At 39.1% G+C, this 25,306-nt stretch overlaps 1 protein-coding gene across 2 annotated transcripts in view; it reads right to left on the bottom strand.

Moving 5' to 3' along the window:
• Positions 1-9,286: 9,286 nt before the first annotated feature.
• The window catches only part of LOC114403138 (flowering time control protein FPA-like), a 30,690-nt gene continuing 14,670 nt past the window's right edge, over positions 9,287-25,306 (bottom strand). For both annotated transcript variants that reach the window (XM_028365914.1, XM_028365913.1), the window contains one exon: positions 9,287-10,765. In XM_028365914.1, coding sequence (XP_028221715.1) covers positions 9,505-10,765 — 1,261 coding nt within the window. In that variant the 3' untranslated portion in view covers positions 9,287-9,504. The remainder of the gene's footprint in view (positions 10,766-25,306) is intronic.

The raw sequence follows: 25,306 nt of genomic DNA on the forward strand, positions 1-25,306 counted from the left end.
TTTATGAGGTACAGGCTAAGAAACCATCTCTTTCTACCACTATCTAGCCGCCTACACCAAAATTGAAGGCTCTGCCATCAAGTTTAAAATATGCTTACTTGGATGATAGCAAAAGTTTTCCAGTAATTATATATGCCTCCCTTGTTGATGAGCAAGAGGAGAAGTTGTTATCAATTCTCAAGAAGCATAAGAAGGCTATAGGCTAGACCCTAGCGGACCTTCCTGGTATTAGCCCATCCACATGTATGCATCGAATAAATTTAGAGGATGGGGCTAAACCAGTAAGACAGCCACAGAGAAGACTCAACCCGGTGATTCTTGATGTAGTGAAGAAGGAGGTAACCAAACTTTTGCAAGTTGGAATCATTTATCTTATCTCTGGCAGCCAATAGGTGAGTCTCGTCCAGGTAGTCCCGAAGAAAACCGACCTCACTGTGATCAAAAATAAGAAGGAGGAGCTGATTCCTACTCGGGTGCAGAACAGTTGGAGAGTTTGTATCGACTATAGGAGGCTGAACCAGGTTACCAAAAAGGACCATTTTCCCCTATCATTCATTGACCAGATGCTTGAACGCCTGGTAGGTAAATCTCACTTCTGTTTCCTTGATGGTTTTTCTGGTTATATGCAAACCACTATTGCTCCTAAGGATCAGGAAAAGACCACATTCACCTGCCCCTTTGGCACTTTTGCCTATAGGAGGATGCCTTTCGGCCTGTGCAATGCCCCTGGTACCTTCCAGCAGTGCATGATCAGTATTTTCAGTGATTTTTTAGAAAATTGCATAGAGGTGTTTATGGCTGATTTCACTGTATATGGATCCTCTTTTGATGTTTGATTGGATAGTCTGGAAAAGGTTTTGAATAGATGCATTGAAACTAACCTTGTTCTAAATTTTGAAAAATGTCATTTTAAGGTTGAGCAAGGTATAGTTTTAGGCCACATTATTTCCAATAAGGGCATTGAAGTAGATCCTGCAAAAATTTATGTTATTTCACAATTGCCTTACCCCTCTTGCGTGCGAGAGGTGCAATCTTTTCTTGGTCATGCAGGATTCTATAGGCGCGTTATAAGATATTTTAGCAAAGTAGCCCTTCCACTATCCAGCTTGTTACAAAAGGAGGTGGAGTTTGACTTTAATGATAAATGCAAAGAGGCTTTTGATTGCCTTAAAAGAGCACTGACTACCACCCCCATCATCCAGGCACCCGACTGGACAGCCCCTTTTGAGCTTATGTGTGATGCATCAAATTATGCATTGGGGGTTGTCCTTGCACAAAAAATTGATAAATTGCCTAGGGTGATATATTATGCTTCTAGGACTTTAGATGCTGCCCAAGCAAATTATACTACTATTGAGAAAGAGTTACTAGCCATAGTTTTTGCTCTTGAAAAATTTCGTTCTTATTTGCTTGGTACTCGCATTATTGTTTATACTGACCATGCAGCTCTAAAGTACTTGTTGAAGAAGGCTGATTCAAAGCATAGGTTGATCCGATGGATGCTCTAGCTCCAAGAGTTTGACTTGGAGATCCGAGATAGGAGCGGAGTACAAAATTTAGTTTTTGATCATTTGAGTCGGATCGAACGTGTGTTTGATGAGGACTCACCCATTCAGGATGATTTCCCAGATGATCATTTGTATATACTGTAGAGTATTTCTGATTCTTTTTCTACTCCCTGGTTTGCTAACATTGTAAATTATTTAGTTGCTTTTGTTTTTCCCCCCTTAGCATCTAAGGCTCAAAAAGATAAAATTAAAAGTGATGCTAAGCATTTTATTTGGGATGACCCCTACTTGTGGAAATTGTGCAGTGATCAGGTCATTAGACGATGCATTCCAGATCATGAGACGGACTCAGTCCTGCAGTTCTGTCATTCTTTCACACCGGGAGGTCATCTGGGTGTCCAAAGGACGGCTCGCAAAGTGCTTGACTGTGGCTTTTATTGGCCCACCATCTTTAAAGATGCGTGGAAGACTTGTAGCACTTGTGAGCAGTGTCAGAGAGCAGGAAGTGCACTTACATGGTGACAACAAATGCCTCAGCAACCCATGCTATTCTGTGAGGTGTTTGATGTCGAGGGCATAGATTTCATGGGCCCTTTTCCTATCTCTTTTGGTTATGTTTATATTCTCCTTGCAGTTGATTATGTTTCAAAATGGGTGGAAGCCAAGCCCACTAGAACTAATGATGCTAAGGTTGTTGTAGATTTTGTCAGATCTAATCTGTTTTGCAGGTTTGGAGTACCTAAAGCAATCGTTAGTGATCAAGGAACCCATTTTTAGAGAAGATTGTGCAGCCAATCAGGAAAGATTGGAGTACCAGGCTTGATGATGCTCTTTGGGCACATAGGACTGCCTACAAAGCACCCATAGGAATGTCTCCTTATCGGGTTGTCTTTGGAAAGGCATGTCATCTTCCAGTGGAGATTGAGCACAAAGCATACTGGGCAGTGAAGACCTGCAACTTCTCTATAGATCAAGCTGGTGAGGAAAGAAAGTTGCAACTGAGTGAGTTAGATGAGATCCGCCTAGAAGCGTATGAGAATGCCAAGTTCTACAAAGAAAAGACCAAGAAGTTCCATGATAGCATGATAATTAAGGACTTCATTGTTGGGCAAAAAGTGTTATTGTATAATTCTAGGCTTGGACTCATGGGTGGTAAGTTGAGGTCTAAGTGGATTGGTCCTTTTGTTGCTACTAATGTTTTTCCTTATGGTACAGTTGAGATCAAAAGCGACTCCACAAATAAGAGCTTCAAGGTCAATGGACACTGACTTAAGTCATTCCTCACAAACCCTTCTTTAGTGGACGCAGTGGTGGAAGAGACTTCCTTACTCCACCCTACTTTTCGTCCACCATGACTTAGGGAGTTCTTCTTTTCCTATCTCCTTCTTTGCTTTTATTACACTTGTCTGATTCTATTTGATGGTTTAATTGTTTTTTATCTTTTAATTGTGCTACATTGAGGACAATGTGTTGTTTAAGTATGGGGGGAGTGTTCTTTGATTTTGTTTGTTTTGTTGGGTTTCTAGTTTAATATTTTAGGTCAATTCTGTTTGTATGTACAACTTTGCATATTTTTCTTTGAATTATAGATTATATTCAAGTAATGGGTAATTGTTTTGAAAATAAAAGTCTCTTGACATTTTGTGATTTGAAATCCTTGTTTTTCCTCTACATGTCATGATAGTTTTGAAAGCTCAATTTGAAAGTGATAAGTTTACCTTTGTGAGAATTTGAGTCATCATCATAATCATTTGGTGTGTTTTGCCCCATTGATTGCTTGCACAATAGCCTTGGCTTGATTCTTGTTGATGCTTCCTAATTCACATGCATATTTGGAAATGATTTAGGCAATTTTGTTCTTATAATCCTCTAGCCAAATGGACTTACCTTGAATTAATTCCTTTGATAGCCCTTTGAGCCTATGTTTCCCTTTCTTTATTTTGAAGCTCATTACAAGCCTTAAGTGAAAAACCATGATCTCACCTTAACCTTAAGGAATTTTGGAGCTTTGGAATTTTTTTGGGAATAAGTGTGGGGGGTTTTGTTTCATTGGATAACATTTTTTGTTGGCTATGCTTCATGATATATTTTGGGCCATACTTGATGTACATTGTATATTGGTTAAATGTTGGACATGCTGAATGATATGCTATTTCTCAAATGCTACGCTTTAAAAAAAATTCAAGTTGAATCAATTAGAAAAAGAAAAAGAAAAGCAATAAAGTTGAGTGAATAAGATCTTAAATAGAAAAAGAATGATGAGACTTTTGGTTCTACTCATTATGTTTAAATTTTATCTTTAGGTTTTCTTATTTTTTTCTTAATATGCACTTATTCCCCATTGCTCCTCTATTCCTTTGGGATTTAGCTACTTATTCCATATTTTTCCCTACCTTTTCCTTGCCCCCATTACAACCTTAAAAGACCTTTTGATCCTCATGTTCTTGTGTTTATGGGTTGATTGTCAATTTTAGAATCTTGCCAAGTTTATGTGGTGTTGGTTTTCATGGGTGCTTTGAGGGTAAATAGTAGCCTAGACACTTGAGAGATAGAGTGTATATTTTGTGAGGCTTTATCACTTGAGCTGATTAACTATTTTGCCGTGATTGGGTTGCTTGGATGATTTTCATGAATGTCTTGACTCTTTGGATCTCTTCATGTTAGATGTTACCCATTCCTTTCATTCCTTGATGTTCATTGAGAAATATGTAAATGTTTTTGTTTGTCTCTCTTTGATATCCTTGGATTTTGTTCTTTGTTTCATTTTGCCCAGGAGGGCAAAAGGCTAAGTATGGGGGATTTTGATGTGCCATTATTTTCACCTATTTCTTAACCCTTTTTGTCACCAATTTAATTACTGATTTACTCTAATTGTTAAATTTATTATTCAGTTTTATCAATTGGGCCCACTTGACTAATTTGGTGTTTTTAATTCAATTTCAGGATAATTATAAGCTATTGGGCTGAGCCAGATTGGACTTGAAGAGAGCAGACAATTTTATTAGATTTCGTCTAATTTCATTTTTTTATTGCGTTCAATTATTTTTATTTCGTTTTAGGCCAAAATAATGTAATAGGGCCCAATGACTTTGAGTGACCCTTACAAATAGTAGCCTTGGGATTCGTGTAAAGGCTATTCTATGATTCAGGAGAAAATACGCAAGCTGAGTGCATGGAGTTTTAGGGTTTTACATTTTTAGCTTTGTATTACTATTCACGTGAATGCATTTTTCCATTTTCTGCCTTCAATTGCAATTTTGTTTTTGTTCCTTCTTATGCTTTTAACTTCATTTATGTTTTCTGCCTTTAACCTCATTTACATTTCTGCTTCTAGTTTCATTTACGATTTCTACTTTTGTTGAACTTATGGAAGACTAAATTTCTAGTGTTGTTTCCCTCTGAGGATGAAGCGTAACTCTCTTTGAGGTTTTGTTTTTAATGTTGCTCTCCTATCGGTTTTCCCTTCACCAATTAACCCACATGCGTTCTGTTAATCTGTGCACGCTTCGTGTTCGATTAATGGCCTCTGTGCTTAAATTACGTTCGTGCTTAATGAACAAGGGGTTAATTGGTGTATGTGTTGCTTAATCACATATTGACAACCCTAAATTGATTTTCGCTTAGTAAATTAAATTAGGGTTGGATTAAGTGGTTAATTGCCTGGGGTGAAATCCTCATAACCTAGGATAAGAGAATGGCTTCTGAATTAGAGGAAACAACACGTTTTTAATACTATTAATTTCGTATTCCAATTTGCTTGTTCTTAAATTCACAAAACAAACACCCCCCCCCCCCCCCCAATTGTTACTATTATAACGAAGCATATTATGAACATTTGGTTAGTCATTGCTCGTTGGGAAACGACCTATGATCACTTCCTAATTACTACATTCTAATGTTTATTTGATTCGGGTATGGCCTCGATCAAACTCCAAAGAAAATTTCTAGCTATAAAACTACATGGAAAAGTCCCTTTACACCCCACACTAACTAAATCGCAACACAAAAATTATAAATTCATACCAACACCCCCAAATGAAAATGGGGAAAAGCATACCTCAACTTGGAGACAGGCCAATCCTGATCTTAACCGAGAACACATGAAGCGGGATCTCAACCAACCGCAGCACCAACTTTAGCAGATCGACATGCAGCATAGACAAAGAGAGCTTTTGAAAACCAATATGACCAATTCGATTAAACTGTGGTTGTGGAAAACAAGAACCATACACGAACCCCTCAAGGATTAACCTCAATCAATATTATTTTATTTAAGGGCATTATTGTCACTTCACAATACTTTAATAAGGGTATTAATGTCTCTATCGATTTTCCTAAAAAATATTAAAAAAAACATAAAAGAAAAAAATGGATTATAACAGGTATAAGTTACTCTTGCACCAAACACCATTCACCTTGGTTGTGCACGCTAGGCAACGTCGTATCAAATAGCCTTTAGCATAGATGTAGAATTCATTGTATGCTTGTTCTTGTTGCAAGTTGTGGATTCCAACCATAGTTAATTAAGGTGTGTGGGTTCGAACCATGGCGATGGAACTTTTTTCAGCATTTTTACCGAAATGAGTGCATTAGGCAACAATGATCCCAATCCAATAGGTTGACTAAACCAGTTGATCCATTGAGTCCCAATCTGACTAATTGATTTGGTTCATTTTTAAAACTATGCATGAGAGTCACTAAATAATTCAACTTGTCTTAAATATGTATTAAAAAATATTATATAAAACAGATTATATTTGTTTGTGCTAAATAAGCAAGATAATATAAAATCAAACAAACAATAATATTATTTTTAATATTATATATCTTAATCATATTGTAATTGTTCTATATTGAAATTCAAAAAAAGACTAAGTATAATTTGCTGATCACTTTAATCTAAAATTCAAAAAGTCATGTGCCTTAGAAATATTTTTAACATATTTTTAAAGATTAAAGTGACCGTAAGTATTTGAATTTAGGAACTTAATTAATAGCATCAAGATTTATTTAAAAATTTCTTACTTTCAAGGACTAATGTACACTTAATTTACACTCAAAGAAACTAAAATTTGGGTTTACCCATTGAAAAAAATATATTTTTTCATACATTCTTGTTTCAATATGTTGTAGAGGCCAATGACGTAGTCTATAAACAACTTCCTTTAATCCATTAAGGTACCTTTTAAGAACAAAACCATGAGGCTCGGACCAATGCCAAGGCAGACAATACCTAAAATGAAGTCAGGGTTTTGTTTGGCTTTATATTGGACAATACTATGGTTTGTGATGACTGTGTTTTGCTTAGTATTCATGTCCATGCTTCATTGGTCACTCACTAACTAAATTGACAAGTCACTAATTAAACTACATGAACGGTACAATTTATTGAAATATGAATAGAGAAGTTGTAGGATTGATTTGAGTGGATATTTTATATTTCTGCTTTGCTATTGTAAGAGAATAGTGAAAGTGCATGAGAAAGCAATAGATGCAGGTGGAAAAGACTGGATGGGAGTTGGGCGTGAAACAAAATACATGAGAATATAATACTTGTCTAAGTGAGGACATTCTTTCAATAAATAGTACTTCCTTTCCAAAATAATTATTGTTATAGTTTATTTTTTATAAATCAAGAAAAAAATAATAAATAGAGGAAAGAAAATAACAATTTTATAAAATTAATCTTACATCATCATTAATTTATTTTTAAATTTTATAATTCATCATTAATACATAAGGAACATAAGTAAAAAAAAATAATTAATGATACATTAAAAAATTAAAATGACAATTTCTTTCATACACGACAATCATAACAAAGCAAAAGCAGTAATACAATAATGAATTAATTAAATTTTAGTTTCTTGTTTTAGGTGAATTTTCACTTTTAGTCCCTCGAGAAAATTGTCTACTCATGATTCACCATAATTGTTTTGTTTCATTTTTAGTTCCAACCATTAACTTGAACCGATAAGATCCATTTTGAGTGTTCTAACATGACAAACATATGGCATTTTTTTATGGCAGTTTCGAAAATGCCAAATAAAAATAGGTAAACTATATATAAAAAAAGAAAAAGTCTATCACTTTATAATGATTTTCATTTTTAATCTTTCATTTGGCCGATCTTAGTTTCTCAAAAAAATTTCGTGTTTTTAGTCTCCCCTTAACTTAGACCATTAAACCTAATAGTCAATTAATTATTATTTTCATATAATTTCAATTATTAGTTTACAATCACACAAGACTTTTTCACAAAAATCATTTTAACTAATAATTTATTAAATAATTATAACTTAAAAAATTACTTCAAGAATACAAATACACGTCTTGCAAGTCATAACTACGTTTTAGTATATTGAATGCTACTTCAATAATAAATTACTATAAAATAGTATTTCTAGGACTATTTCAATTATTTTGTAAAAAAAAGGACTATTTTAATTGTGAATTATTTTATAATGATATGATATTATATTTAATTTATACATTAAATATTATCTTGGCTCCCTGAGTTTTTGAGTCAGGTTCCACCACCAGGCTCAAAAAAAAAAAAAAAAAATTGGTTATTTCACCCGTAACATCCACGGCACTATCATGCAATACATGATCCTAGATTTGGATATTAACTTGCACATTATTATTGTAAGCATGAGTTAGCACCGTACACTCAAAGTTTCGCATGAGATGATGGGTATTTGCATATTGGCCCTATCCAGCTTTGCCAAAATAGTATGTAACATGATGCAATGTTTTTAATGTATCACATATGGGGTAGTATAAGGAGATATTAATGTAGTATGGTAATGACATTTCAAGTATGATTATTCAATAATACTACTTCTCACCGGCAACCAAGGTAAGTCATTTTTAACAAGCCACTGTTTAAAAGCATACATCATCAACACAATATAATACATTATTGTAACTTCAAAGTAGCGTTTAAATTTGAAATGTAGCACAATGTTAATAAAAAGTCAGCCTTACATATTATTTATGTAAAAATAATAAGACTTAAATTATTTTCTATTTCAGTAATATATTTCTTTTTTTATTTACTACCTAATTTTTTTTTATTTTACTAACATTTTTAAACTTTTGTTTTTAATAGTTTCAATCTGTTAAATGATAAAGTAACTAGTTAAAAAACTAACATATCATCATTTAAGTGATGATTTAAGTGATGATATGACAGACTAAATAATAATTTTAAAAATATCAAGTAGTTTAAAAATAAGTAAGTTTAAAAAACGAACGACCGATACTAAAAGTAAATTTAAAAATATCAAGTAGTAAACTAAAAAAATATTTTTTAGATAATAAATTGAAAAAAAAAGTATATTGCAGATATGAAACTCATTTAAACCAAATAATAATTATTAATTATTAGGTTCAACAGTCTAAGTTAATGGGAAAACTAAAAATACAAATGAAAAAAAATTATGGGACTAAAATTGGGCAAACTTTTTCAAGGAACTAAAAGTGAAAAACAAGATAAAATGAAAGACCATTTCCATAATTTACCTTTTTTGGCAATTTAGAAATCGCCAGAAAATTTTAAAAAGAAATATTTTGCAATGACTACCACATTAGTAGTTCATGTGGCAAGCCACGTGGATGCCACTTCATTACCAAACAGTTCGAGTTAACGACTGACTAAAAACGGAACGGAAAGTCTGTGGGGGTGGATCGGTCAAAATGTTTATGAGAAACTAAAATTGGAAATCCACCTAAGAGGAGGAACTAAAAACTTATTTAACCCTACAATAATTTTATGGAAGAGAAAGGACAAAACCAATAAAAGCTGGAAGCTGATTTTAAAAAACCTAAGAACTGCAGTATTTCTACTACAAATCACACTGCCTGCAAGCCACTGTAATGCATAAAATGAAAATCTGATCATCCTACTTACAACCATTTATTAATCCTTGTTTTAACATGTTATGATAAAGAAATTAAACCAAGAAAGCAACAGCATATATCCTGACACTGCTCAACTTCCTTTTCCATGCTGGATTTGGTGAAGAAGAACCGCCGCCAGCTGCAGTGTTGCCTGTAGACGTCTCTGTGGATCTATATCAGCATCATCTTCCTGCAAGCTACTATCCAGCTGATTTCCATTGGCCTCTCTTTGTTGTTGTTCCCTTTGAACCATCTGTGATAACTGAGGCACATTTGAGATCTGTTGTTGCTTTTGCATCTGTAGCATTTGACCCATCTGAGATGTTGAAAGATCAGAATTCACCAGATTGTTGTTTTCTGTAGCATATATCTGGGGTGGTCTGGATGAGTTGTCGGACGAGCTAAATCTGGATGAGTTGTCGGACGAGCTAAATCTGTTAATCTGTCGGGGATCAGCCAACACTGATGTGCTAGAAGAGCTTCCTGATTGCCTCTTCTGCTCAAGAAGCGACGCTGCTAGTTGTGCAAGCTGTTCTGGGGCAAGAGCTCCCACAGGCACTGATAAAGGATCTAAATGCCTTATATCTGCGTAAGACAACTTGCTATCACCATAAAATGGAATACCAGAAATTCCACTGGAATATTGAATTGCATTTACATCCGGCGCTGTTCTTGGAATGATGGGTTGGCGTTCTTCGGCAATATATTCTACAGGACCACCTGATGGTTGCAATGGTGGAGCTCTATTAGAGAAGTTCTGCAGATTTTGAGAAGACCAGTTTGGTCCAGAAGTTCGCTGCTGGACAGGATAGTTGCGACTTCTGTCATCGTGAGACTCAGCTACAGCACGAGCTGAATCAGAAACTGATGGAGCTGCTGTAAATTTATTTCCCAGAAATGAAAGATTGCTGATTCCAGAATTACTCATTTCTGAAATAGATGGGGATGTAGGTACACGTACTGAAGGAAATGATGACTTTGGATGCAGTATATTCTCATTATAGGACAGCAGGTTTTCGTTTGTCATTTCTCTTTGAATGTGTTCAGGACCATGATTTAAACCAGGGTTCTCCAACCTCAGAATAACACCAGATATGCTCAACCTACCAGGTACCTTCAGTATTTTCTCTGAGAACTCTGATGGAGGAACAAGAAATAAAGTGGTCTTGTCATCCAACTTGGAAACTGCGGCACGCTTCTTTTCCTCCAGATAATGCATAAATTCGTTGTAGCATTGCATGTCAGCATCACTTCCAGGCACAAAGAAAACAACCGAAACACCAACTGCTTGGTAGTAATGCTTTGAAAGCATATCTAGACCAGTTTTTGCAGTGCAATCCAAGAATTCAGGTCTGAAATCAACGTATTGACATTAACACTCAACATAAAACAATTGAGAGGAAAATAATGATAGTAAACTGCATTGGAAGTGTGCTATAGTTGCATGGTTGCAATGTTGATGAGTGTACTAGCCATAGTTATTAATCAGAATTCTCCTTCACTACCATTTCGTGGCAGAGTTTGATCTTTTGGTTGACAGCACAAGTTTATAGAGGGGAGATTTCTCTTGTCTACATACAAAGGGGGTGGGAGAGCTTCTTTTAAGCTAATTAATGTTTCATTATCTCTTCTTTGGTTGCTGTAGGGGGATTCCAAATCCTCCTATTCTGTTCTTTTCTATCATCTAAGGAATTCTTTTTGTTGGATATTGATGCAGAACCAGAAAACCAAATATAGTAGATATTGTGAATGAAACAGGGAGACCTTGATTGAATTGAAAAGATAACAAGAACAAAGAAAAACATACAGGAATGGGTACCCAGCCTGTCCCAGAGCTAAGCTCCTCTATCCAAAATGATAATAATCCAAAAACAGAATGAATCCCCCTTCTCTCTCCAAATCTGTTACTAATAACCGTAAAGATAACAAAAGGCAAAATATCTAACTCCACACCCCAAAATACCCCTTAACTAACAATTGAGATAGGTAGAGAGAGAAACAGGGAGAGAGAGAGAAAGGAGGGGGGGGGGGGGGGGGGTTGAGAGAAAAAGAGAGTGGGTGACTGTAGGATCCCAACGGAATCCCAACAGAGATGAGTACGGTCAGCAAAGCGAAATTAGGAGAAACTTGAGGGATGCATTGGACGTAATCTCGTTCTATTTCACAAGATTTCCTGAACATACAAATGAAACCGAGCTATGGTATGTGTTCAAAAAATGGGGGGATGTTCAAGAAGTTTTCATTGCAAGAAATAGGAATAAGTGGGGGAAGAGATATGGCTTTGTTAGATTTAAGGGGGTCAAGGATGTCACGACGTTGGAGAGAAAGCTGGACAGCCTGGTAGTAGGAGGACTAAAGATGCATGTAATGTACCAAAGCATGGCAGAGAGAGGATGGTACGTGGAGAAGGTAGCAGTGGACGAAATCAGGGAAAGGAAAAACCACCACAACATGTGAAAAAGGCAGCCTCGTTTTTTTTTTTTTCGCACAGCAAAAATCGATATATAATTTTATATATAATGCAGTACTAGGTGTGCTGCATACAGAATAGATAGTACAAGGCACATATGCCTAACCCATCTGAAAATTACAAAATAACAATAGCTGGATCCAAAAAGAAACCACCCCTAAGACAACTCCTCCCTCAAACTAGTGGACCATTGGTTAAAATGAATATGGAAATCTTTGTCCATACATTTTAACCAGGCCCAGGAATGAAATAAAGCTTCATCCATGACTTTTTCGGAGTTGAAATTCTGGTTATTAAAAACCATTGAATTTCTATGCTTCCAAATAGTCATAGATAAAGCTATCCAAAGCACTGCCCATCTATTGTCTATACATCTTTTGCTACTCCAGTTTGAGAATTGGATAAAGTGATTTTTTGGATCAATGTTGAAAGGACCCACTCTGTCAGCCCATCTCAAAGCCTCCCACCAAAGGCATCTAGTTCTAGTGCAATCGAACATGACATGACCAATAGTTTCCTCCTCTCCTGCACATAGAGGACATGAATACGATGAAAGGCACACCTGCCTCCTTCTTAAATTAGCCTTAGTAGGCAACCTATCTTTAAAAATTCTCCAAGAGAATGCAGCTGCTCTTGGAGGAATTTTCAGATTCCACATAAACCAGGAAGCATTATCTTCATATTCTGAACTGCCATCTTCCATGAGAAAACTGTATGCTGATTTTGTGGAATAGGATCCACTAGGGTCAGCCCTCCAAATGAGGTGATCCATTCTAGAGGAGTGAATCTGAACTCCGTCAATCTCATCCATGAAAGCTGCCACCATATCAATTTCATGATCGAAAAAGTTTCTCCTCCATTGGAACTTCCAATCCCACCCATTTTCAACATTCTGACCCATCAAATTAATAGTCAGGTCCTGTTGCTGACTCACCTGATATAAAGCAGGGTATTTGTCTTTAAGGGTTATATCCTCTTCCCTCCATTTGTCTTTCCAGAACTGGATTCTAGCCCCATTACCCACCTTCCACCTCAAGTGAGTGGTCAAACTACACTGGTGTTGCTGCTGGAAGATAAGTTTTAAATCCTTCCACCAAGGAGAACTGTCACCACTACCTCTACCATGTAATAAGGCATGCCATCCCCCATATAAAGACACTAAAATTCTAGCCCACAGCTGCTGAGGATTGTTTGCCAACTGCCACCCCCATTTGCCTAACAAGGCTTCATTGAACTTGTTCAAATCTTTAATACCCAATCCACCTCTAACTTTAGGTAAACAGACTGTATCCCATTTAACCCAAGGGATCTTATATGTGTCATTGCCACCACCCCAAAGGAAATTTCTTTGAATAGCTACTATTTTCTGAGCAACTTTTTTGGGAATTCTGTAGAAGGACAACAAGTAAATAGGCATTGCTGTCAGAACAGAATTGATAATGGTAATTCTGCCCCCCATAGAGAGACATCTATGCTTCCAAGCTGCCAGCTTGGTCTGAAATTTGTTAATGATAGGCTGCCAAACACTCCCACTTTTAGGACTAGACCCCACTGGAATTCCTAGGTACAAGAAAGGAATATTCATCTGGCTGCAGTTGAGAAAAAGGGCCGCATCTCTACACCATTCCTCAGATTTTCCAATGCATCCAAACTGACTTTTTGAATAATTGATCCTGAGTCCAGAAGCCATCTCAAAACATGATAAGATAGACTTTAAAACTCTGACATTGACTGACATAGCCTTTCCAAAGAATAGAGTGTCATCTGCATATTGCAGAATATTTATATCTTCCTTCAAACTTCCAACTTGATAATTGCTGTACAGATTTTTGGATATGGCTGACCTCATTAATCCTGTAAGCCCTTCTGCCACCAAATTAAAAAGGAGGGGAGCAAGGGGGTCACCCTGCCTTAAACCTCTCTTGGGTGCAAACTCCGAAGTAGGACTTCCATTAATTAAAATAGACACTGATGCGGTAGCAAGGCAACCATGGATCCACTTTCTCCACCTTTCACAAAAAGAAAGGCAGCCTCGTATGTGCAGGTCCTCATGGCAGAAAGCAAGAAATTTCCCACAGGGAGGTGCCAACCAGTTTTGAGCTCCGCTGGACCTGCATCTCATTCATCGGTGCAGATGAACATACCTGTGGATGAAAATATATGGCTAAACAGGACATGGGTGGGAAGACTGAGGGACCTACCAATGTTTGACAGGATAGGAGATAACCTTATGTGGACTGGGTACAATGGCATCATACCGAAGTATATCAGAGATGATATGGTATTATTAATGGGACTCACAAAGAACAGGGCTGCACAAATGGCGGAGGAAGTAAATGGCCAACGATCGGCGATATTTTACTTGTTGGAAAAGTGGACCCCTCAATTGAGGACTGGACACTGCTTGGTATGGCTTTTATGTTGGGGCATACCATTGCATGCCTGGGACGTCAAGCACCTTTAACAGATCGCAACGTCGGAAAAGTGGTGGAGGTGGATGACGATATGGATGAATTACACAGGTTGGATAGGGGGCGGATCCTGGTTAAGACATCACGTCCACCACTAATCCAACATAAGGTCTCACTTTGGATTAATGGAATAGAGTATACTGTCCATATGACTGAGGAATTTTGTGGTAACTGGGATAGATGTAAGTGCAGGGGGAAAGGATTCATAGGGTCATCAAAGGATATAACCTCTGTCGACAGTGACAGCGAAGCAGGTACAGAGATGATGAGCGGAGATGCCATGTCGGACAAGGAACCGGCACCGGAGGAGGCCTGGCTGACTGTAACAGGGAGCGAGAAGCAGCAAGGAATCATAGCGTCACTAGGGACCGAAGGTCAATACCAGCCCGTCAAACCTCAGGTCAATAACCAGAGGTCTTTGCCGCCAACACATCAGTGGGCCATACCAGCAACCTGCAAGGTCCAAAAAGACACTGAACGAAGCAACATCAGGCCTGACAAAAATAAAATACTACAGGCACAAGGACTGTTGATGGGTCAAATCATACACCTAACAACAAGCTATGGAAAGAGGACAAAACAACTAGATACAAGATGCATAAGGAGGTGCTTAACGAGGCAGCAGAGGTAGCAGCTGTAATCCTGGAAAGAGAAATTTCAAGGGATTTAGAAAACAGCATCGGGGAGAGTGGGAAAAAGGTGGACCCATTGACGGTAGCAAATTTTGAATTTAAGGCCACAAATCCACATGTTGTCTTACAAAATGTGGAGGATGGTGGGCCCTTAATGGGCTTCTCAAAAGACTACCTATGTGATAAGATAAGGGCTCCAGAAAGGAATAACCAGTGTGAACAAACAGGCCCAAGACATTTGGGAAAGGTGTATTCAAGAAGTAGAGGGTGCAGAAAGAAATTGGACCAAGTTTCCACTGCTGGATTGGTAAGAAATACAGATAGCTACGCCCAGCAGGAAGTCATTATCTAACTGAGAACCAAGAGGAATTTTCACCAGCAACCAGTGGTAGTGGGTTAGAAGAACAGGAATGAATAATAACACCAGATGAAGTGCAGATTATAACTCAGCCCCATTTGCAAAAAGATAGCCACCACACAAGTGAGAATACAAAGGAAGCCTCAGCACAATGGGAGATGGCGCAGAATTTGGGAGTTACATGTGAGGGAGGAGATGCAATGGTGGTCACAATTTACGAAGATGGAGCTGAGGGACAAGGAGGATGCCAATAAGTTGGGTAACAGGAAGCCTGAATAATAAAGATTATCACATACAACATAAGGGGGTTAGGGAGGGGAGTGAAATGGGCGGCGGTTAGAAGAATGGTTAGAAAGGAAAGAGCAGACATGCTGTGTATACAAGAAACTAAGAAGGAACAAGTAGATAATTATATTTGTCAAGCTTTATGGGGTAATACAGATGTTAAGTGGGAAATGCAACCTGCCGTCAGTAGAGCAGGAGGACTGATATGCCTATGGAATGAAAGCTCTTTCAGATTGGATAGGAAGGTGTGTGGGCAAGGATTCATCTATCTAGAGGGCATATGGGTCCCAAATGCTCATAGAATGGCTATAGTTAACATATATGCACCATGTGATATGATCCAGAAGAGGAATTTGTGGGGTCAAATCACTCAATTGAAAGCTCTAAACCCAGACGTGTTGTGGTGTATACTTGGAGATTTTAACAACATTCAAACAGCAAAGGAGAGAGTAGGGTTGAGCCAACGTAGGGTAAATGATGCCACTATGGACGAGTTCAATGAATGGATAGAGAACATTCAGGTTGAAGAGGTGCCTTGTGCGGGGAGAAAATTCACCTGGTATAAGCCAAATGGAACAGCAAAAAGCAGACTTGATAGATTTCTTGTCACTGCTGATTGGTTGAGCAAAATGGCAAGGTTCCACACAGTTTATTCTGGAAAGAAATTTCTTGGATCATTGTCCGGTCTTGCTAAAATCAGAAACTGTTGATTGGGGACCTCGCCCTTTCCGGATTTTAAACTGCTGTTTCCATGATAAATCCTTTCGAAGGGTGGTTCAAGAATCTTGGTCGAATAATCAGGTAAGGGGTTGGGGGGGTTTTATGCTCAAAGAAAAAATAAAAGGAATTAAAGCTACCTTGAGAGCATGGAATAAGGATCATTACGGAGACACCAGGCAGAAATTAGTAAATATTGAGAAGGAGTTAAACAAAATAGAAGCTGAAGGAGATGTGAGACAGCTATCTGCTCAAGTACTTATGTGCAGGAAAAATCTTCAGGAGGAGTTATGGTCAGCAGCTCAATCTTTCGAGTCCTTGTTAAGGCAGAAGGCACGATCACGATGGATCAAAGAGGGGGACATTAACTCAAGGTTCTTTCATAGATTTGCAAACCCAAAATGCAGATCCAGCACCTTGAGAAGAGTGTTTGTAAATGATGTATGGGTTGATGAACCTGGGAGGGTGAAGGCGGAAACGTACCTGTTTTTTAAGAACAGATTTCAAGAGGTTGAATGGGTGAGACCCAAACTAGATGGGGTCAGATTCAAAGAAATTGGGCAGCAGCATAACATCAGACTGTCGGGCCCATTCAGTGAAAATGAAGTTAAGGAGGCGGTTTGGGAGTGCAGGAGTGATAAGACTCCTGGTCCAAATGGTCTAAACTTCAGATTCATTAAGGAATTCTAGGAAATTATCAAGACCGATATGCTTCGATTCATGGATGAGTTCTATGTACATGGATCTTTCCCGAACGGATGCAATGCATCCTTCGTAACCCTTGTACCTAAGGTCAAGGATCTGCAGTACTTACATGATTATAGACCTATCTCTCTCATAGGGTGCATATACAACATAGTGGCCAAGGTTTTAGCAAGGAGGTTGAAGGGGGTGATGCCACTATTAATTGATGAGACGCAATCAGCATTTATAGAGGGTAGACATTTGCTGCAAAGTACTATCATTGCAAATGAAGTGATCCATGAAGCAAAGACAAGGAATAAGCCATGCTTGGTTTTCAAAGTAGATTATGAAAAGGCCTACGACTCAGTATCTTGGGAGTTTGTATTGTATATGTTGAAGAGGTTGGGTTTTTGTGGGAAATGGATATCCTGGATTGAAGGCTGCCTAAAGCCTACTTCTATTTCCATATTGGTTAATGGTAGCCCTACATCTGAGTTCATCCCCCAAAGAGGCCTAGGACAAGGTGATCCTTTAGCTCCATTTCTGTTTAACATTGTTGTGGAAGGATTAAATGGACTAGTGAAAGAAGCAATGGATAAAAACCTGTATCAAGGTTTCAAAGTGGGCAGAAATGAAGTCAATATCAGCATACTGCAGTATGCAGATGACACACTTTTCCTTGGGAAAGCATCCATGGAAAATGTGAGAGCCATCAAGGTGATTTTAAGAAGTTTTGAAGTCTCAGATCTTAAGATTAACTTCTCAAAGAGCAAATTTGGGGTAATTGGGATGTCGGAGAGTTGGAAGGTGTCTGCTGCTAGCTATCTAAATTGCGAGCTACTGACCATACCTTTTTTATACCTGGGTATTCTGATAGGGGCCAACCCTAGGGGTTCTGAGCTGTGGGATCCTATTGTCAAGAAATGTGAGAGGAAATTGGCCAAATGGAAACAAAAATTCCTATCTTTTAGGGGAAGGGTAACACTCATAAAGGTTGTCCTAAATTCTATTTCTATATATTTCTTTTCCTTTTTCAGGGTTCCAAAAAGCGTTCTGGACAAATTGGTGTGGTTGCAGCGGCGGTTTTTGTGGGGTGGAGGGGCCGAGCAAAAGAAGATAGCGTGGGTGAAATGGGAGTCAGTATGTCTACCAAAGGAGAAAGGAGGAATGGGAATTAAGGATCTTAGGAAGTTCAACTATGCTCTTCTTGGTAAGTGGAAATGGAACCTTTTCCATAATCAAAGACAACTGTTGGCTAGAAAACTAACCTCAAAATATGGAGATTGGGGTAATTTGGAGGGGGTATGCAGAGGCAGTAGAGTATCAGCTTAGTGGAAGGATATAAACAAAATATTTTTGGCTGGTGAGGATGGAAGATGTCTAGCTAAAGGCATACAATGGAAAATGGGGTGTGGAGCAAAGGTTAGGTTCTGGGAGGATGGTTGGAGGGTGGATGGAGTACCACTTAAGCAGAAATACCCTACACTTTTCACTATTTCGAAGCAGCAAAATCAATCTATTCAGTGTATGGGTACTTTATCAGATGTAGGTTGGGAGTGGGATCTCAAATGGAGACGCGAACTTTTTGACAGTGAGCTGGATATGGCGGTGAGGTTTCTAGAAGATTTACAAGGCACCAACATTCATCCGAAAAGACAAGATAAGTGGATTTGGAAAGAGGACGTCTCAGGCATGTACACAGCTAGGAACGGGTACAGCTTGCTCATGGCAGATCAAATTAATGAAAATCAGGATGGCTTTTCACGGAGTTGTGGAAGGTCAAGGTCCCTAGTAAAGCTGCCTTCTTTGTGTGGAGACTTATCAGGGACAGATTACCCACTAAAACCAATTTGTGCAGGAGGCATGTGGAAATTCATGATCTTACATGCCCATTTTGCAAAAATAAGGAAGAGGATGCAGCACACCTCTTTTTTAGTTGCAGCAAGATCATGCCACTTTGGTGGGAATCATTATCGTGGACAAATACCTCAGCCCCATTTCCAGAGAACCCCCGTATGCACTTCCTCCAGCAAGTGCTTCGAAATGGAAAAGACACTAGCTATCAAAAATGGCAATGCTGGTGGACTTCCTTGACATGGAGTATCTGGCAGCATAGGAATAAGATTGCTTTTGAGGAAGAAAGGCTTAATGCTAGTAAGATCTTGGAGGATGCCATATTCCTCTGCTGGACCTGGTTTAAAAATCTGGTTAAAGGTTTTGACATGCCTTTTAATCACTGGTCTAGCAATATGAAGGAGACTTTTATGGGATGGTGGGGGGGGGGGGGAGGGGGGTAATAATTATAGTGGGGGTAATGGTGACACTAGCAGAAGGCTGGTACTATGGTTTCTTCATTCATGTTGTAAACTATGTATTAGGTCACCATAGTCTTACCTAAATTGGTCTCTCTGTAATCATCCAGTACAACTTGTACTGTTACATATATAATACTATTATACTTTTGCAGATTAATAAAATGACCAAATCACCCTTCTAATGCCCTTTCCTCCCGTAAACACGCCCCCACCTTCCTTGGTTGTCTTCGTGTACTAAAGGCTCACGTAATTCTTCACCAATGGTTGTATCAATACCTCCCCCTTGAGCAATTGTCTTGTCCTCAAGACAAAGAGTAGGAAATTGGCTCTAGATTGAGATTTCATCCTCCCATGTTGCTTCGTCCACTGACTTCCCTTTCCATTGAATCAACCACTGTTTCAATCTTTCTCCATGCTTGATCACTCTCCTAGAAGCTAAAACAGCTTCAGGTTTGATGATGTCAGCTCTATCATCATCCAGCCCAGTAGGTAAGTCTGCTTCTGCCTCATAATTCCCCACTGCTTTCTTGAGTAAGGACACATGAAACACGGGATGAATTCTTGAAGTGGGAGGAAGTTGCAGTTTGTAAGCCACTTTCCCAATCTTTTCTAGTATTTTAAATGGCCCATAATACCTTGCACTGAGTTTAGGACTAATTCTAGCTATGACTGAATGATGCCTGTGTTGTTTAAGCTTTAAAAACACCATGTCTCCTACTTCAAACTCCCTTTCCTTTTTGTGCTTATCCGCCTGGGTTTTCATGCGATCTTGGGCACTCAGTAAAAATGTTTTTAACTGTCTCAATGCCTCATCACGATCAATTAACTCCCTTTGAGCTGATTCTACTCTCACTTCCCCTGGAATGCACTGTATAATCTTGGGAGGTTCACGACCGTACACCGCTGCGAAAGGAGTAGTCCCTATAGACTCGTGGTACATGGTATTGATCCAGAATTCTGCCCAGGACAACCAAAGGGACCAATTTTTGGGCTGGTCAGTAATGAAACAACGCAAATAGGTTTCAAGACACCTATTTGTGACTTTGGTCTGTCCATCCGTTTGCGGAAGGTAAGTTGTACTCATCTTGAGCATTGTCCCCTGTAACTTAAAAAATTCCTTCCAAAACAAACTCATAAATAAAGGATCTCTATCACTCACGAGAGATTTTGGAACTCCATGTAGCCTCACTACTTCCCTTACGAAAATCTCAACAATTCCCTTGGCAGTATAAGGGTGTTTCAATGGAACAAAATGGCTATATTTGGTCAGCCTGTCCACAACAACCAGAATAGCTTCATAGCCTCTCGAACAAGGCAACCCTGTGATAAAATCAACTGATACATCCTCCCAGACCTGTTCCGGAATAGGAAGAGGTTGCAGCAATCCTCCAGGTGAGGTAGCACTATACTTCTGATGCTGACAAATGTCACAAGCTTGCACAAACCGTTTGACATCTTCTTTCATACCTTTCCAAAATAAATTGGAAGTCAACCTCCGATATGTCCTATAAAAACCCGAATGACCAGCCTGAGGAGTAGAATGAAATTCCTCTAGTAACTTCTGAATCCAAGGAGATTTCTCATGCACCACCAACCTCCCTTTATAAAGCAGCACTCCCTGATTATAGGAGAAACCGGTATGGGCCTCTTTATCCTGTCGCAAATCACAAATAACCTTTTTCCAATGGGTATCTTGCTGCACCTCATGAGTCAACTGCTGCCAATCTAACCACTCAAGATAAGAGATCATATTAGTCAATTCGGCGTCCTCCAAACTCCTTGACAGGGCATCAGCTCCTTTATTCTCGTTCCCAGGCTTATAAATTATCTCAAAATTATACCCCATCAACTTGGCCAACCAATTTTGTTGATTACCTGTTAAAACCCTTTGACTTAGCAACTGTTTTAAACTCCTCTGATCTGAAAACACAACAAATTTCCTTCCTAACAGGTATGGCCGCCAATGTTGGATAGCAAGGACGACTGCCATCAACTCTTTCTCATAGGTAGATTTAGATAGATTCTTCTCACCCAATGCCTAACTGAAATATGCAATTGGATGGCAGTTTTGCATCAGGATTGCTCCAATTCCTGTTCTCGAAGCATCGTATTCTAACTCAAATTGCTCTTCAAAATTTGGCAATCTCAACACTGGTGCCTCCGTCACACGCTTCTTCAAAGCATCGAATGCTTGTTGAGCCAAAGCACCCCATTTAAATCCATTTTTTTTGTTAGAGCAGTCAGTGGCCATGCAATCTTACCATAATCCCTTATAAACTTCCTATAATAGCTCGTGAGGCCTAGGAAGCCTCTGACCCCCTTCACATTCTTTGGTCTAGGCCACCCAAGAACACTTTTCACCTTGGCAGGCTCGACCGCCACTCCCTGCACAAAGATGATAGACCCAAGTATTCAACTTGTTCTTGGCCAAAAGTGCATTTCTCACGTCTTGCAAACAGCTTGTTGTGCCTCAAAACTTCCAGAACCTGTTGAAGCAGCTGCAAGTGCTCTTGCCATCCTTTGCTATACACAAGGATGTCATAAAAAAAACCAACATCCTTTTTCTTAAATAATCTCTGAAGACATCATTCATCAAAGCTTGGAAGGTAGATGGAACATTCATCAGCCCAAAAGGAATTACGAGGTACTCGTAATGGCCCTCATGGGTTCTAAACGTTGTTTTAGGTATGTCTTCAGTCCTCATACGCACCTGGTGATATCTTGAGGTCAAATCCAGTTTAGAAAAATACTTAGCTCCCTGTAACTCTTCGATAACAGGAATTGGGAATTTGTCAAGTATTGTAACCCTATTCAATGCCCTGAAATCCACACACATACGCCACTTATTGTTCTTCTTCTTAACCAAGATGACTGGACTAGAATAAGCACTCTGGCTATATCGGATATGCCCATTCGCCAACAACTCTTTCACCTGTCTCTCTATTTCATTCTTGTGGAGGTGTGGATACCGATAGGGTCTTACATTAATTGGAGCCACTCAGAGTTGGAGAGTAATATTGTGCTCACGAGCTCGTGGGGGAGGCAAACCAGTGGGTTCCTTGAAAACATCAGCAAATTTCTCCAGAATACTCTCCAAAACTTCCTGCGGTTCTCCCTTCACTCTATTCTCCTGAACCTCTTCTGTCCCTTCCATTAAATGGCACAATGAATGGCACAAAGATAACTTTGGAGACATGGGTAATAAAGTTAAGCAGATTCAGCAAAAGCTAAATGATCTGGAAAATTCACTATCAGCACAACCTTCTGATCAGCAAATCCAGGAGCTCAAGAAGACTCAAGCTGAGCTTTGGGAGAAGGCAACTATCCATGAGTCCTTTGTAAGACAGAAATCTAGAAGCAAGTGGATTAAAGAGGGAGACAGCAATACAGCATATTTTCACAGAATCATTAATTACAGCAGAAGGAAAAATGCTATGAGGGGTCTGCTGATTGATGGTTCTTGGGTAGAAAACCCTAACAGGATTAAGGCTGAAGTAATGCATCAATTTCAGAGCAGATTTTCTGAGCCTCATCTGCTGAGACCCAACTTAGATGGAGTTGCTTTTAATGTCCTGCACCCAATTCAGAGGGATTTGATGGTGGAGCCATTTAAAGAGGAGGAGATATATTCTACAGTGTGGGCATGTGGCAATGACAAAAGCCCAGGGCCTGATGGGCTTAATTTTAGATTTATCAAGCACTTTTGGAAAGAGCTGAAACCTGATTTCTTAAGATTTCTAGCAGAATTTCATGTGAATGCTGCTTTTCCTAAGGGCCTCAATTCTTCATTCATTGCTCTTATTCCTAAGATCAAGGATCCTCAAATTATTAGTCACTTCAGACCCATATCCCTCATAGGATGTGTATACAAGATTATTGCTAAAATCCTATCTAATAGGCTAAGTAAGGTTCTGGATCAACTTGTTGATGAAAGACAGTCAGCATTTGTTAAGGGTAGACAGCTGTTACATGGAGTCTTGATTGCTAGTGAGGTTGTTGAGGAGGCTAGGAGGCAAAAGAAATCTTGCTCGGTGTTTAAAGTGGACTTCGAAAAAGCTTATGACTCTGTGTCCTGGCAATTCCTATTTTATATGATGAGAAGAATGGGGTTCCATGAAAGGTGGATTGGTTGGGTTAAAGGCTGCCTTTCATCAGCTTCAATATCCATCCTTGTAAATGGAAGTCCGACTGAGGAATTTAAGCCTCAAAGAGGATTGAGACAAGGGGATCCCTTGGCCCCTTTATTATTTGTCTTGGTTGCTGAAGGGTTAACAGGTTTGATGAGGGAAGCAGTGTCTAGAAACTTATTTCAGAGCTTTTTGGTAGGGAAGAATAAGGTCCCAGTGAATATTCTCCAGTTTGCGGATGACACCATCTTCTTTGGGGAAGCTTCTATGGATAATGTTAGTGTTATCAAGGCTATTCTTAGAAGCTTTGAAATAGCTTCTGGCCTGAGAATCAATTTTGCCAAGAGCCAACTGGGAGCAATTGGTCAATCTGATCAGTGGATCAGATGTGCTGCTGATCTCTTGAATTGTGGTCCACTGCAGCTTCCTTTCTGCTACCTAGGGCTGCCTATAGGTGTCAATCCGAGAAGGAAGGTGGTGTGGGAACCTATTATCAACAAATTTGAGGCTAAACTGAACAAATGGAGGCAGAGAAGTATATCCATGGCTGGTAGAATCACCCTAACTAATGCTGTCTTAACAGCTCTGCCATTGTTTTACATGTCTTTTTTCAGGGCTCCTTCAGCCGTGATTAACAAGCTCATTTCCATCCAAAGAAAGTTTCTTTGGGGTGGTAACCAAGAAGGGAAGAAGATAGCTTGGGTGGCTTGGAGTCAAGTGTGTGCTGTTAGAGAAAGGGGAGGATTGGGAGTTAAAGACATTACAGCTTTTAACAAAGCTCTCTTAATCAAATGGAAATGGATGATGTTTCACCATCCAGACCAATTGTGGAATAGAATTTTAATTTCAAAATACAGGGGATGGAGAGGCTTAGATGAGGGGCCCACAAGGAAGCACTTCTCATTCTGGTGGTCTGATTTGAGGTCTACAATTAATCACAGCAGTATGGCAGATGTGTCCAGGCAATTCATTTGGAAGCTGGGTAGGGGTGATCAAATTCTTTTTTGGGAGGACTCTTGGGTGGAAAGAGGGATAAGGCTAAAAGATAGGTTCCCGGAATTATACCAACTCTCATCTCAGAAACTTCAGACAGTGACAACCATGGGATCCTTTTGTGAATCTGGGTGGGAATGGAGCTTTTCTTGGAGGCGCAATCTGTTTGATAATGAAATGGGAAGAGCCTCAGAGTTTATTGATCAAACTGCTGCAATTAGGCCATCTACAGTTTTGAAAGACTCTTGGGTGTGGGGAGCTGACCCTAAAGGAATTTTCTCTACTAATTCTGCCTATCTTTATATTAAAGCTGATCATCTTCATGAAGATCAATGTCTTGGTTTCCATCACCTATGGAACATGAAAATCCCTCCTAGAGCCCTAGTCTTTGCTTGGAGACTTCTATGGGACAGATTGCCCACTAAGGATAATTTAATTAGGAGGCATGTTACCATTGAAAATGATTTGTGCCCCTTTTGTCAAAACAAAGCTGAATCTGCCTCCCACTTATTCTTCTTGTGCCATAAAGTTATGCCTCTATGGTGGGAATTCAGCTCATGGGTAAAGGAACCTAGAGTGCTCCATTGGAGGCCTATGGATAATTTCATCCAGCATTATTCCATGTCAGGATTGAAAGACACTAACAGAAGGTGGAAAATCTGGTGGATAGCAGCTACAACATCAATATGGAAGCTCAGAAACGACATTATCTTCAACAATCATCCTTTTGTCATCTCCAAGCTGGTGGATAATACAATTTTCCACTCTTGGTCTTGGATGAGGGGGTGGGAAAAGGATTTTACTGTTCCTTTTCACCAATGGTCTTCAGCTATGGCTGTAG

This window comes from Glycine soja, chromosome 20 (genome assembly GCF_004193775.1).
Source record: "Glycine soja cultivar W05 chromosome 20, ASM419377v2, whole genome shotgun sequence".
Classification (NCBI taxonomy): domain Eukaryota; kingdom Viridiplantae; phylum Streptophyta; class Magnoliopsida; order Fabales; family Fabaceae; genus Glycine; species Glycine soja.